We start from the raw sequence: 14,725 nt of genomic DNA, 5'->3' as shown, positions 1-14,725 counted from the left end.
AGCACCTTCGAGCGCGTGCACACCGATATCGGGTGCACGACGGACTGCTTCTTTATAATGCAGTCGACGACAACGCGGACCGCGTTGTCGTGCCGAGCGATCATGACTTGCGCCTCAGGAACATGTACGAGTATCGTGATGCCCCGTCTGCGGCACATCTCGGACGTGAGAAGGCATACGTCCTTCTCACGCGCGACTGCTACTGGCACCACCAGTACAAGTGGGTGCGCAAATACGTCCGTGCTTGCGAGGTATGCCAACGCGTAAAGCCTGCACCATTCGCGCAGGATCCTTTACAATCACTACCGACTCCGTCGGAGTGTTGGAAGTCCATGTCTTTGGACTTCAGCTTTGGTCTTCCCCCAGATAGCGGAGGGAACACCGGCGTTGTGGTCTTCGTAGACCGCTTCAGCAAGATGTACCATCTTGCTGCGGTGCCAGCAGAGGTGACCGCGAAGCAGACGGCCCGTCTGCTCGTCGACATGGTGTTCAAACACCATGGCATGCCGACCGACATCGTGTCGGACAGAGACCCGCGCTTCACAGCGCACCTGCGGCAAGAAGTGTTTGCACTTCTTGGGAGCCAGCTTTCCATGTCGACTGCGGATCATCCGCAGACGGACGGTTAAACCGAGCGCGTGAATCGCGTGCTCGTCGATATGTTGAAGAGCTACGCTCACTCGTTCCAATACTGGAGCGAGTGTTTGTTGATGGCGGAATTCGCCATCAATAACTCAGTGCATGCCTCGACCGGGCATACGCCGTTGTACGTGAATGCCATGCGGCATCCACGTCTACCGAGTTTACTCGGAGTGATGGCTCCCACTTTAAGTGGGGGAGGATCTACGACTGCAATACAGCAGCCGCAGAAAACCGCTGATACTTGCACAGTGTCAGCTGCAACATTGAACAAACCACATGAGTCTGCGCAGGGCGCATACCCCCCCAACGACAAGGACAAAGACCACGGGTCTGCGCAGGGCGTAGACACCGCGAAGAACCACGCAGGGCCGGGCCTCTAGCGGAAAGCGAGCTGAATGACTTCAGTCCGGACACAATCGACTTCAGTAACAAAAGACAGGCCGTAATTCGGTTTGTCCAAGATGCAATAGCAGTTCTGTTGATCAACAAAAGCTAGACGCAGACAATGTGGGCAGAGGCAACACAAGTGAATTCAAAGTTAGTTCATTGGTTTTGTTAGCTGCTCAAAACCTGCCTAAACATGCAGTTTCGGACTTCGGAGCAAGTAAGCTTGCTCCGCGCTTCATCGGGCCGTTCACTGTATTGGCACGGCACGGCAACGCTTACACGCTAGACATACCGTCTAGCATGCGTCTCCATCCGACCTTTTACGTCGGACGGCTGAAGCCGTACCTGCAGCACGAGCCACCTAGCTCGGCTGACCCGAAACCTCGGCAGAAGCGGAAGCCTTGGCCTCGGCGACGAGTAGCCTCTCCTCCAGCGCGGACGCGCTGAAGCAACTCCTTCATCCGGGTCCCCAACTCGACCTGGATATTCGAGGCTGTATGCGAGACCGCCGCGACTTGGGCCTTCTGGTTCGCCAGCACCTGCTTCAGGGCGGCGAACTCAGCGCCCTGCATACGCTCCACGGCGGTCACCCGGTCGTGGAGAGGCGCGTACTGATCAGCCCGGTCGTGGAGAGGCGCGTACTGATCAACCCGGGGCTGACCATACCCGGGGCGTGTTCCCACCCCCGCCACCGCCGATCCGTGACGCCCGCGGCTCAACCCGCTGGATTGTTGAGCGGATTGTTGACCATAGTATCCCGAAAACGAACCCTCAAGGGGCTCGTTTTCGTATTCGTTGGAGAGGATTTCCTCCCCATCAAGATACATGGGAGCCGCGGAACGTCTTGCTGGAGGACGTTCCGGAAATGGTGAGGGCGTACGAGGAGCAGTACGCGCTGGCGCAGCGGAAGTAACACGAGCGCTGCGATCATCGCCAGCGCCCGAACCCTCACGTGCTAAGAACTTAGCACGGAGCTCTTTGAGACTCTCGGGCACACGGAATGACGTGTACCCGTTCAGGTCGCGGTCGCTCAAGCGCACCGCGCCTGGGAAACACTTCGCGCACTGAAAGCCCTCGGGCACAGCGCACGGCACGTTAGCCTCCTCCGCAGCAACGTGGAGTTGCTCCAACTTTCCACGCTTCGAGTACGTCTCGAAGCGATCACGCGCTTGCTTAATCCGATCACGGTAAACATTCGGCTTCTTGTTGAGGTTCCCAACAAAAGCATTCCAACTTTGACAAAGTGCCTGCCAATCTGGCACTTTGCTGCGAGAAAACGTCTTCTTGCTTTGGAACCATCGGAGCTCATGGAAGCGTTCAATGTAGTAATCGCGCCTTTGATGCGTCTCCGCATCAAAGTGCAGCTCGGCAGCCACGGCGTCATCCTTGATGGCGCTGCATACGTATAGCGGCACCTCATTCGGTGGTACCGAGTTCCCATACCGGTGCCATACGCGGACGGCATCCACGGATCGCGCGGAGAACTGAGAGCCCCAGCGGAAGCGAGTGGGGTATCACTCTCAATTTGCGAACGCTTCGAGCTCGAATCCGTCCCTTTCACGCGGGCAAATGTTCTTTGCGTGGGGGTCGATCGACTCGCTCGAGACTGAAGCTCTGCGCTTTGAGGACGAGTCCTTCTCGTCCTCCATGTCTTCATCGTCGTCGACTTCGGCGACAACGTCACCATACTTCGCCTTCTGACGTTCGAAGTAGTCGTCGATGGAGAGATTACTCTCCACCGCCTTCGGGCCCTTCTTTTCTTGAGGTGCGCTCATCGCTGAATGAGCGCGGGTTTCTTCTCCAAACTCGGAGAATTGACGAATGGTCAATTCAGAGATTGACGTGCGAGGGCCCCGCGCGTCTAACCTTAAGGGGGGATCGTGTAACGGGGTTACACGCACAAGTGGCTACAAACCACTTGTGATTTTAACAGATAGGATATCTGTTGAAAGTTTTAGATACTTCCTCACCTTGGTGTAAGTCACACCAATGGATACATTGAAGTGGGCCACCACAATGAGTGGTCCACACCTACCCAAAGATCCTATTGGTAGATAGCAGCATCTTTCTACTAATTAGAGACGTGCATATTGGCGGGGCTCTGACAGCCAGCCGCTGTCAACCCCTTTCATAGATGATAAACAGTTTTAGCAGATTTAGGAGGAGATCAATTTACAAACAATACAGTACTCATTTCACCTAATCTAAGTCACTTGGAGTCTTATCTGATGTAAATTATATTTGTGTATTCAAATATAATTAACTCAAATAATTACTAAGTACTTACGCTTCCTCATACACGTAGCGCGACGTGTAAGCAAAAGTAGTGAGTCAAGTTAGACCCACTACATCGATCTTCATGCTGCCGTACATGCCGTCCGTCAGTAGCTTCCTCACGAACTTACTGCGCTTTTGAGCCCCCACTAGCTCGCCGTCGCTCAACTGGAGAGTGTAGTTCTCCCGGTCGTCGCCGATGCCATCGAGCCATCCGTCGTCGCTTCGACGCCATTCGCGCGGTCGTGATCGTCGTGCCGTCCTTCGTCGACACGGCCACCGTGTTCGCCGTCCTCGTGTTGGTTTGGGCCTTGGCCGTGGGTTTCTTGCTCGTCGACGATGTCGTTGTCGTTGTCGTCTCCACGGGCGTGGACACTGTCGCCGTTGTCTTCGAGCTCGTCCTCACACGTTTCGATACAAGGGTTTAACTGCGTCGCGCTTCTGCCGCCTTCCTTGGTCGCGTCGTCGACACAGATACACGCCGCCTTCTTCCAGGCATCGCCGTTTCTCGTGGTGCTGGAGTCGCCGTCGTTGCATGCGTCGGGATCACCGTGTCGGTACTCACCGGAGTCGTAGTTTCGGACCTGCCGTCTAGTGCATTCGACCTCGCCTCCCGTGTCGTAGTCGTCGTAGTTGGAGCTCGTCCCGCGCCCGATGCTGTGTCGATCTCGTCGTTCCCGTTCAACACCGCCGGTGCTCAGTGCACGTGTCGTTGTGCACGTTCGCGAACGCGTGAACTACGTCTAGTGGCGGGCTCGCATGCCCCCTTCGTGCGTTTCCTGCCGACGGTCGTCACCACCGCCGTGTCGGGTGTCGTAGCCGTCGTGTCGCCGTTCTTACCCAGCGTCACTGCCTCCGTGCCGCCGCTCACAGCATTGCCATCCACCGTGTGATCACTCACGGCAGCATACTCGTCGTTCACTACACCGCCGTTCAGCTCCGACGTCACCAAAGTGTTGTCCGTCGTGGCCGTCACTGCCGTAGCGTCGCATCGTCGACGTCGCCGCCAAAGTGCCGTCCGTCGCCGTCTTGTCCGTCGTGGGCGTTGACACCGGAGCCGTCACCGTATACTCTCCGCTGTCCGTACCCACCGTGCGTACTGCTTCGACTGTAGTAGTAATGACACGTTCTGCGCCGTCATCTGCCGTCGTCTCGCCCGTCCGTACCGCCGGCTTGTCCGCAGCCGCTGTTCCACTTGGTGCGTCGCCCACAGGCATCGCCGCCACCATTGTCACGGCGTCCTGCCCACCGTTCGTCACTTGCATGCCACCCGTTGTCGCGATGGCCGTCGTGCCATTACCATTCGCCGCCGTCGCACCAGTCAATACCGCCGTTTCGGTCAATGGGGCCATGGGTATCGACCCAGCCACCGTAGTCATGCCCGCGTTCGCTAAGCCGTCTGCGGTCGGTCCCGACATCCGCTGGCGTCGTCGCTGCTGTCCCATTGCTGCTCTGACAGACGCAGGTACCCTCGACAAGGTGGCTGCCACCACGGTTGTTGCTCCAGACCGGTATTCCACCTGAAACTCATATTCTTGTAGTATTAGCGACCAGCAGTGCAATCCTCCAGCCAGATTCGGTCGAGTCATCAGCCATTTCAGTGCGGCGTGGGCTGTGACGATTGTGAACGCCGTGCCGTACAGGTACGGGCGGAACATCTTCACAGGCCATACCACAGCGAGACATTCGAGCTCCGTGATCGAGTAGTTTGACTCGGCCGAGTTGTTTACATTGCTACCGTATGCGATTGGCTGCCATCCTCGTCCATGGTCTTGCATCAGGCAAGCGCCTAAGCCTACTTTGCTGGCGTCCGTCACCTGGCGGAATGGCAGTTCGAAATTAGGGTAGAGCAGCAAAGGCCGCGTAGTGTGTAGCACCTTCACTCGTCCAAAAGCAAACTCCTGTGCTTCGCTCCGTTCCCACTCCACATCTATCTTGAGTAGCCGCGTCAGTGGTTTTACGATCGAGCCGAATGCAGCAATAATGTTACGATAGTAGCCAGCAAGGTGGACAAACCTCTTGACTTCAGTAGCGTTCACAGGTCGTGGGAACTCCCGCATTGATCGTACAAGTCGCTCAGCAGGTTGCACGCCCTGATCACTCAAGTGGTGACCCAGATACTCCATCGATGTAGTGGCGAAAATGCATTTTTTTTTAGTTTGAGGCTTAGGCCAGCTGCCCGTAACCTCTCTAATACACCAGCCAGTTCAATCACGTGTCGGTCAATACCACCCTTCGCCAAGATGATGATATCGTCCAAGTACACTAGACAAACCATCCATGTTAGGCCGCGCAGCACTCCGTTCATGAGTCGCTGGAAGGTAGCCGGAGCATTAGTCAGTCCAAAGGGCATCCGCCTGAAGCGATAAAGCCCCCACTTTGTCATAAACGCAGTCTTACCCGATCCTCGTCCGCAACATGAATCTGCCAGTAGCCTGAGCGCAAGTCGAGAGTCGTGAATAGTCTAGCACCTCCTAATGACTCCAAAGTTTCATCTATACGTGGCAAACGGTAGACGCCCTTGCGCATGACATTATTGAGGGCTCGATAGTCCACGCAAAAACGCACAGTGCCATCTTTCTTGCGCACAAGCACCACAGGGAAACCCCAAGCTCCGTCTACATGTTCAATCACGCCAGCGGACAGCATCGATTCTACGTTACTGTCCACTATTGCATCCTCCGTCTGGGCTTGACGTCGCCGACGCATCATGATGGGAGCAACATCCCCAGTGTCGATATGATGCTCAATGTTGAGTGTAGTAGCAGGTGGATATTCGTCCTGTGCGTTTGCTAGGTCACGGTAGGCCCGTAACAGTTTCAATACAAGTGTACGTGAACTCACTTCCTCCATGGCAATGTCCACGTTACCCTCCTCGTCCAAGGGCGTGACGGTGTCGCCTAACTCATCCAACCAGGTCTCCACGCTTCCCAACTGCAGTTCACCATGCATTTTTCAAGATCAATGTCTTGATTAACAGGTATCCACACTCCTAGTTCCTTTTTGCTTGGCAATTTGATGAGACCGCCGTACGTATTAATTGCAGGAATCAACGCTTTCCCGTTCGTCGCTTTAGTCACGACCGATGCGAGAAGCACTGCCCCATTGTTCACAGTAGGTAGGAAAATCACTTCTTCACCATCAGGCGCAGCAATAGCAACTTCCACTCTCTGCACGGCGCGTCGGTACAGGTTCGTCGCGCTGGCCAACCTCACGGTCGCCCTCCCTGAGTCGCCCTTCTCAGCCGTCGTCCGGAACGGCATAATCACCTCCCGTCCGCTCTCGTCGTAGCGTACTTCACTCCGATCAAAGTCCATCGTTGCTCGGTGACCCTCCAGGAAGTCCACGCCAATTAGGAACTCGTCCGTACATCCTTCGACGATGCAGGCGTCGACCATCACCTGCTGACCGTATACGCTCGCCGTGCTGAACGTCCACACGCCGAGCACGTCCAGCAAGAATCCGCCGATCCCTTCCACATATGCCACATGAGCGCCTCCGTTCACCGCGTTCCATCCAGTCAGTACCCGCCACAGGGTATCGTGCTCCACTGTCGATCTTCACGTGACGCTGTTCGCAGTCGACAAGCATCGCAGCTGTAGGTAAGCCGTCGCTGGCTTCCACACTCACGCCCTTGCTACCGGCATCGCACCCAACGCTTACAGCGCCGTCATGTTGCACCAGGTTTACACGCGCTCGCACGTCAGTGCGCACCGCAGCAACAGCACCACGTCGGCATTTCCGAAATACAAGCGCTTTTCGTGCTTCCTCAGCTTGCCGCCGTCGTCGTATATCACGCTCGACTTCGAGCTCTGCGACCACACGCGCAACCTCGTCGTCGTTGTGCACGGTCTCGGCCGCCTTCTCATACGCACGCTTAACACGCCGCCGTTTCGCTTCTCGTTTCGACCGCATGACGGCCAGGCGCACCTCCGCCATTCTGCCCATCGTCAACATCACCTAGTTCGTGATCTCCACGCCGAGCTCAGGCGTCGTCATCGCGTCGCCCGTGGCCGACGACTTGTTGTACTTCGTCGCGCCTTCCTCAGAGGTCGACACCTCATTCGAATGTCCAGGAGCCGTGGTCAGGGGCACCGATGTGCTCGTCACGGCTGTCGTGGTCCTCGCCGTCGTGCACTCCGCCGTGGTGCTGCCGACTTCATCCGTCTCGCAAACGTAGCGCAATACCACCATGGCCGGCCGCACTGTACTAACGTACCGCCCCGCTCGTCCACCATCACGAGCCGTGAGCTCTCCGTCCAATTGAGCGATGACAGCTCGTCTCACCACTGTCACGCTCCCGTCCGTCGGTGACACTAGCGTGCCGTCCGTCATATTGTACCCGCCGTCGGTCGTCGATGTCGGTGCCGCCATTGTGTCCGTCTTGCACGCCGTATCACCGTCCACCGCCGCCGTCACTGGCCGCTGGGGAGTCCTCGTATCGCCGAGCGCCGTGGTCCCCCTACGCCGCCCGATCTTCGTTTTCCTGATGCTTCCGTCCTTCATTGCGCTTGATGAGATACTCGTTGTTCCGAGCGCGCGCTTCGTCGTCAGGGCACTCACGACCGAAGTATAGCACGCTTAACACTTGGTCTCGCCGAACCGCCGGGTGAATGGCTTCGCGTCTGTCGCCGCCCGTGTGGCGTTGCCACCTTTGACTTGGCGCGTAGCAGCCGTCACTCGTCGTACCACAGTCTTCCGTTTCTTGGCAGGCGGTGGGATTGCCGCCATTCCCGCCTCCTGGTCGTCGTCGACCTCTGCCTCGTAGTCGTCCTCGCCGGTCATCACCAGGTTCACCTTCGCTTTCTTGTCCGCTTTGGCCGTCACCGCCGACCGTTGGTTCACCGTCGGTGCAGTCGTTGACTTGCTCTCTTCCGTGCCAATGGTGCTCACATGTGACCGTTCCATGTTCTTCCTTTCGGAGCCTCCCAAAGACCTGTGTACTTGGTGTATACGCCTCGTGATTTGGTGAAGCACGTCAACTTCTCTTCCTCCGCCATGTCCGTGCTACCGACACCCGGAATCAGCGCCATGTGCCCCGTCGTCCCACTGGCCGGTCCGACGTAAGTATCACGTGTGGTTACGAAGGCCTGTCCATTGTTTTCCATACCCTGAGCCACATTATCAATAGGATCATTGATTTCCGTGGCCTTGTCTACAGTCTCTTCCACCGTTCCAGGCTTTGGCCGTTGCTTCGCGAGAAGTCTGGTCGTGCGGTCCAAGCTTCGGTAAAATTGCGCCAACAAGGCTCGCTCCTTGACCCTATTGTTTCCACACAGATCGCGCAGGGCTGCCGCAAAGCCTGCACACGTCTCACCGGGCATCATTCGTCGCTAGCTGACGCGCCACTCGGCCATGGCATTGTCCGGTCGCTCGCCGTATCGTCGAAGCAGCGAAAACTTGAACCGCGTCCGCGTCCTCTCATTGTCACGTAGCTACCGATCCAGTTCAACCCACCAACGCGCCGCACTGTCTTGCAGCTTATTACCTAAAATGTAATAGCGTTCATGACCCGTCCAATCACCACGTCCTGACAGTCTCGCTCCCTGCAGTGCCAGATCCACACGCGCGATCCATGTCATCACCGATGTCTGCGGCGTCGGAAGGAATGTCGGCAGGTCCAGGTCACGGATGGTTCGTCGTCTGATACGTTGGAAGTCTCGGTCACCTTGCAACGTAGCAGGTTGCCGTAATCCACATCGATCACCACCATCATTGCTGGCGTCGGAATCGTCGTCGCCGTCGGAGCTGCTCGAGTATTCATTGTCATCGTCCTCATCTCCGTCATCTCTGCTGTCATCACGATCATGTGGTCGGTGCACCACTTGTCGTCGAGGTTCTCCTGCCGCCCGCGGCTGCTGCGTGCCTCCTGAGCCTAGTGACCTCGCTGTCGGAGCTGTTCGTGCTGTCTCTGTTGTCGTCTGCCGGCTGCCGTCACTACCAGTCGAGGTTAGTGCGTTGGGCGTCGTGCCCAGCTGGTCCAACCTCGCGTCAATTCGCGCCATCGTCGCCGCCACTTGCTGTAGTGCAGCTGTCAGTACTGCCACAGGAGTCATCGTGTCGTTGCCACTGCTGTCGTTATCCGCTGGTTCGCGTACTTCGTCCGCGGCGTCTCCGGTGTCGCGGGTTTCGTGCTCGTTGTCCGAGTTGCCGTCGTTGACAGCGTCGTTCTGCTTCGTCTCTTCGTCCTTGCCCTCGTCCTTGTTTTCTTGTCGCCCAGAACCCGACGTTTGGCTTGGATTCGCGCCACCAGCAGGGGTCGTAACCGTCACCCTCTGAGTCTGATTCGCCGGCTGACTCTTCGCCACAGGGCCTGCCGTTTGTGCGACCGTCGTAACCTTCGTCCGGGCCATCCCAGCGTCCACTAATGTCTTCGTAAGTCGCGGGCTTTGTCGTACTGGCGTGTGAGGCCCCTGTATGACCACCATGCAACGTGTTGGGCTCCACACGCTTGGGTTTCGTCGCGACTGTGCTGATGCAGTCCGAAGTCCGTCTGGCCGACGGTGTCACAACGTATGACACCGCGCTGGTGCGTGCCCAACTGGCAGCGACACCTACCTTATTTACCAAACAGAATCAAGGTAGCTACGCTACCAACCGAGGTACCAACTTCACCACAATACACACCTACTTGACGTACACGAGGTTTGAGTTCCGGGCCGCTCTCCCAGCCACGCTGGCGTACGCCCACACGCGCCTGCCCTACTCGTCGCAGCCGCCGAAGAACTCGGAAGCCACGTGCCTCCTGTTCTTCACTTCGCTGTCGCCTACGCCTCGCAGTCGTCTACCGTAGTCGTTGATGCCCTCGCACCACGATTCGTCCGTCCACCGTCCGTCTTCCGTGGTCCACTGTCCGTCGTATGGCGTCCACCGTCCACCGCCCGTTGCCGAACACCCACTCCCGAGTGCCGCTAGCCGAGTCGTCCGGCTCGTGCCTCAGCTGTCCAATTCTGAAGTGATCTGCGGCCGTCCAATTCTGAAGTGATCTGCGGCCGTCCCATTCGGAAGTGCTCTCCGGTCTTCCAATTCGGAAGTGTTCTCCGGCCGTCCAATTCGGAAGCTGCGGCTTGTTCGCTGGCCGCCCAATCCAAACGTAAGCTCGCTTGGCAGAGCCCGCAGTGCCTGGAAGTCCCGCCGCCGAGATCCCGCCGTGCAGCAGATCCTGGCGTTCACGAAGTCGACTGGGTTCCAGTACCACGCTGCCGCCCACTTCAACGTCGTCAGGCATCTTCAAGGTGCCCGCCGTCTCGTCCTTCACTGCGACGTCGGCCTCCTTTCATCGGTTTAGATTTTCAAAGTTCAAATGTAGAGTCCCAAGAAGATAATGGGAGTGCTGAGCGAGATCAGTAGATGATGATGGCTGGAGTTCGCTGTGCACGCAGAGGGGCCAAAATGCCGGCTAAGTGGTGGCCAGAAGCTTGAAACGATATTGTAGATATCACCAATCGTCTACCCATGGCTAGACAAGGGATGAAGAAGCCGTATGAGCTACTGCACCGTATGAAGCCTAACGGCTTGGCACTGCGATCTTGGGGCACGACGTGCTACGCGGATGTACCGAATTAAAGCGAATGGACCCAAAACTCGGTGATCGAGTGTAAGCTTTTGGGTCTGACACCGAAATATTAGGGGTATCGGCTGCCAGACATCAAGGCGAACAAATACCTTATAGCTCGTGACATAAAATCCAGCTCAACAAGCACAAAGGCTATGGTTCAAGGTTCTTTACCTATTGAAGATAGTAGTGAGATCAGAAAGAAGAAAAGGTCATACAAAATTTAGGAAAGCGATCTAGAACGGGCTCTGACGTTGAAGCGACCACCCTAGTTGAAGCCATTGCTTCAGCATCTGTCACGCGACCACCGACATCCCGAAACAATGGGAGCAGAAAATGGGGTCGGTGGTGACAGACGGAGGTCTAAGCGGAAAAGAACGCGTAACGTCAAACTGACAGATTATGCCACACACTTAAATAACGCTACGACAGGTGAGAAACGCACTCCTATTCTGCGATCTATTTCGAAGGTGTAGGCTATCGAATATGCTGAGCAGTGGGAGTGTGCGACTAGGAAAGCGTTTGAGGCCCTGCTCAAGAATGACACATGGAAGTTAGTTTCCCCTCCTCAAGGGCGAACAGCATTAGGTTGCCACAGGGTGTTCGATGTTAAGTACCACTCAGATGGTCAGTTGACATATTTAAGGCAGGGTTGGTAGTCAAATGGAACACCCAGCTGTGCAACATTGACTATCAGGAAGGCTTTGCCCCTACGGCTTGGTATGAGCCCTGTGGCTTTTACACGCACTCTACAATCCTAGGTCTACACCTACACCAAATGGACTTCCAACTGCGTTCCTAAATGGCATCAAATTTTAAAGTATCTACACGAGGCGGCCACTAGGATTACGCGATGGATATTGGCTGGTCTGTAGGCTTCCGAAAAGTCTGAACGGCATAAAACAGGCCCCCATAATTTGGTATGAAGTAATGAATGCCTTTCGGAATTAGGCTTTTCTAGATTCAAGAAATAACATTGCTTGTATCTGAAAAGGTAGGAGGTTGCAAGGTCACACGCACCCTTATTGTGTGCGTATATGTAGACGATCTTACTATCGCTGGCTCACACTTGAGCTTCATCAGTGATCTGAAAGCTGAGTTGTCTGACAAGTTTACTATGAAAGATTTGGGCGAGTTGCACTGTTTCCTAAAATGGAGATTAAAAGAGATCTAGAAAGGAAAGCACTGCGTCTGTCGCAACGGAAGTATATTCAGGACCTTATAGGAAAGGTTCATATGAGGAACTACATTACAGAGCCCACAAAGCAAGCTAAGTATGTGGGTTTAGAAAATAAAACCAATTTAACGCCTGAACGGATAGAGGCCCAGCCGTTTGATCACCGAGGTTTGACTGGCTTGTTAGTGAATTTAGTAAGATGCACTACACGTACGTCGTAAGAGAGTTGAGCAAGTACTTATCTTGCTATACCAATACTAATTGGAGATCGCCTTAGCGAGTACTAACGTATTTGAACGGAGCGTCGAAATGTGGCTTAGAGTGCTATGAAAATAGTGCTATAAAGATAGAGCTATACACAGACGCGAACTTTGCGAATGCAAATGAAGAAAGGAAATCAATAACAGAATATGTAACAATACTTGCTGGTGCATGCATTTTCTTAGAAGAGTGTTAAGCATGATTGTATTAGACTTAACATAACAGAATCAGAGTTAGTAGCCGCTAGTGAAAGTTTAAGAGATGCAATGTGGTTATGGCTACTATTGATTGAACTGGGTTACGGAAAGTACCACCGACACAGTGTTGGTGTGCTAATACAGCTGCAATTAGTATAACAAAAGACCCATTTTGTCATTCGTAGACTAAACACATTGATATCAGGCATTTGTATGCCCGTGGTAAACTTGAAGAGAAAAGTATTAATGCTACATACGGTAATACTAACTATATGATAGCAGATGCGCTAACAAAGCCATTGATCCAAGGCCAGTTTGAAAACCTCCGCGTTATGATGAGCGTAACGAACTGTCATCCGTAAGTTACCGATAAACTACGTTTAGTCAAATAAAATACTTTACACCACAAATAATTGTCGCTCATACACACCTAAAGATGGACTTTGTGCCATAAGCAATTTTCAATGAGCCACACGTAAAATAGACAGTTTCGGGAAGTTTTTTCACGGTAAAAGCATAAAAGGAAGTATTAAAGTTAACAAGAAAGATAGTGTTTTACCGAACATTATTATTTAAGGTCGTTTTAACCCTTTCGCGATGAGAGGGCGCATTTTAAGGTGTTTTGCAAAACAAGGTGCGAATACCCCCCCCCCCCCACCAACACACACACACACTAAAACGGCCCATTTTTCGCCCTTGTACCTAACTTCAACAACAAATCGACCATTGTTTATAACAAATAAGAAAAGGTGCTTGACGTAATCATCACGTAATCATACTCAATATAAAAATGAAGATGTAGTTTCCCACACTGTGTAACCGGCAAATCACAGTAGAGAGCAGGGGTCCCATGAGTCATGCGATCCGGAGTACCATGATCTCGTTTAACGGCGTATTTTGCGATCTTTTACAGTTGAATGTCCTAGATTTGCATTGAATAGTTAATAATGGTGGCTCGCTAAAGGGTTAAGGACTAAAACCTCGCTTTTAGGTGTTACCTAACCCTGATTTTGGGTTCCTTGCCGGTCTGGACTGCGAGGCCCGCACTGTTGAGTACATTTTACGCAAATTTAATTTAAGTTTCATTCTCAGACTCTCTCATCTGCCGCCGATCCGAAAAGAGCTTTGGTCAAAACCTGGGTGGCCGCGCGTAGATGGATTACCAGAGTTTCTGTTTGCATTGTCCCCTGTTGGACGGTTGGCTGCATGTTAACCGGTAGGGCTCTGCGGCCTAGATCACACTATTGTAGCCAGGGGCTACCCCCCCCCCCCTCCGGAGTTTTCGTCGGGACCACAACACCAGGGCTCATAAGAAGCAACGAACAAGTTATGCAGTGGAATGTTCTGACTGTGTGCCTTTCTAATATTTCCAGCCGCTCACAGAAGAGGGAAAGAACCATTGTATGAAGTTACTCCGCAATGCTGTCGATGTAAAGGGACTCGATGAGGCCGTATGTGCCGTTTGCGATCGACTGGTGATAAGAGATGAAGTGGAGCGGGAGGACGGATCTACATGGATGTATTACGTGAGGATTTTGGGAAATGGTCACCCGTGCACATGGGTGACCGTATGGAAAAAGTGTGGAGCCTCTATCCGTTGCCGAAAACTACCGACGCTAGCAATTGCTCGTGGATATTTCACTAGCGACATGCCAAACCCTTTGAAGGGGGTAACAATCCCCGAGCGGGTGGTGACACAACTCAGTTCCATCGCGGCTACAACGCGTGTGGTGCGGGGGATCGCCGTAGATGCATTTGTTTCGCTTTTGCAGCGCTCGTAACGTCGTATCGGGTTGCCATTGTTGGTAACTTCACAGAAGGGCAATTTCGCAAAGTGCGGAAGATGCATCAAATCCAGAGTGACGTTGTACAAGACGTAGTTAACATTTACAAAACGTACAACATTTTTGGCAGACGCCAAAATCCAGCACATTGCAGCATCCTCAAATCATTCTGTCACCGCGACAACAACCCCCACAACGATCCGACTGCGAGGCAACACCGTCCCCTTAATCATATCATATCGACTCGTCGTCAAAGCCGACTTAAATTGCGGCGTAAATGGTTCCGTCGATACATTCAATTTAGCCCATCCGAAAATCTGTTAGATCGAGCGCGTCCACAGCAACCACATGCGAGTATTGATCGTACAGAAGATGGAGAAGATGGTGAAGCCTGAAGCAGGTCGACAGATACTAGCTGATGCCAGTACGAGCCCGCAAGACAAACTAA

General features: G+C 53.9%; 4 protein-coding genes across 4 annotated transcripts; all 4 read right to left on the bottom strand.

The window, feature by feature from the left end:
* Positions 1-4,000: 4,000 nt before the first annotated feature.
* On the bottom strand, positions 4,001-4,748 carry IUM83_01812 (uncharacterized protein; the record flags this gene model as incomplete). Its single annotated transcript, XM_067925692.1, has 2 exons — positions 4,001-4,278; positions 4,391-4,748. The coding sequence occupies 2 exons, from the start codon at positions 4,746-4,748 to the stop codon at positions 4,001-4,003; spliced, it is 636 nt and encodes a 211-aa protein (XP_067801064.1).
* Positions 4,749-7,263: 2,515 nt separating this feature from the next.
* On the bottom strand, positions 7,264-7,809 carry IUM83_01811 (Gag-pol fusion protein; the record flags this gene model as incomplete). Its single annotated transcript, XM_067925691.1, has 1 exon — positions 7,264-7,809. One exon carries the CDS (start codon positions 7,807-7,809, stop codon positions 7,264-7,266), a length of 546 nt encoding a protein of 181 aa, XP_067800591.1.
* A 75-nt stretch (positions 7,810-7,884) lies between these two features.
* On the bottom strand, positions 7,885-8,211 carry IUM83_01810 (uncharacterized protein; the record flags this gene model as incomplete). Its single annotated transcript, XM_067925690.1, has 1 exon — positions 7,885-8,211. One exon carries the CDS (start codon positions 8,209-8,211, stop codon positions 7,885-7,887), a length of 327 nt encoding a protein of 108 aa, XP_067801066.1.
* Positions 8,212-8,738: 527 nt separating this feature from the next.
* On the bottom strand, positions 8,739-9,731 carry IUM83_01809 (uncharacterized protein; the record flags this gene model as incomplete). The annotated part of the gene is made up of 1 exon (XM_067925689.1): positions 8,739-9,731. The coding sequence occupies one exon, from the start codon at positions 9,729-9,731 to the stop codon at positions 8,739-8,741; it is 993 nt and encodes a 330-aa protein (XP_067800763.1).
* Positions 9,732-14,725: the final 4,994 nt, after the last annotated feature.

Source organism: Phytophthora cinnamomi, assembly GCF_018691715.1.
Source record: "Phytophthora cinnamomi strain GKB4 chromosome Unknown Contig0, whole genome shotgun sequence".
Lineage (NCBI taxonomy): Eukaryota > Oomycota > Peronosporomycetes > Peronosporales > Peronosporaceae > Phytophthora > Phytophthora cinnamomi.
This window is presented reverse-complemented; position numbering and strand designations above follow the sequence as displayed.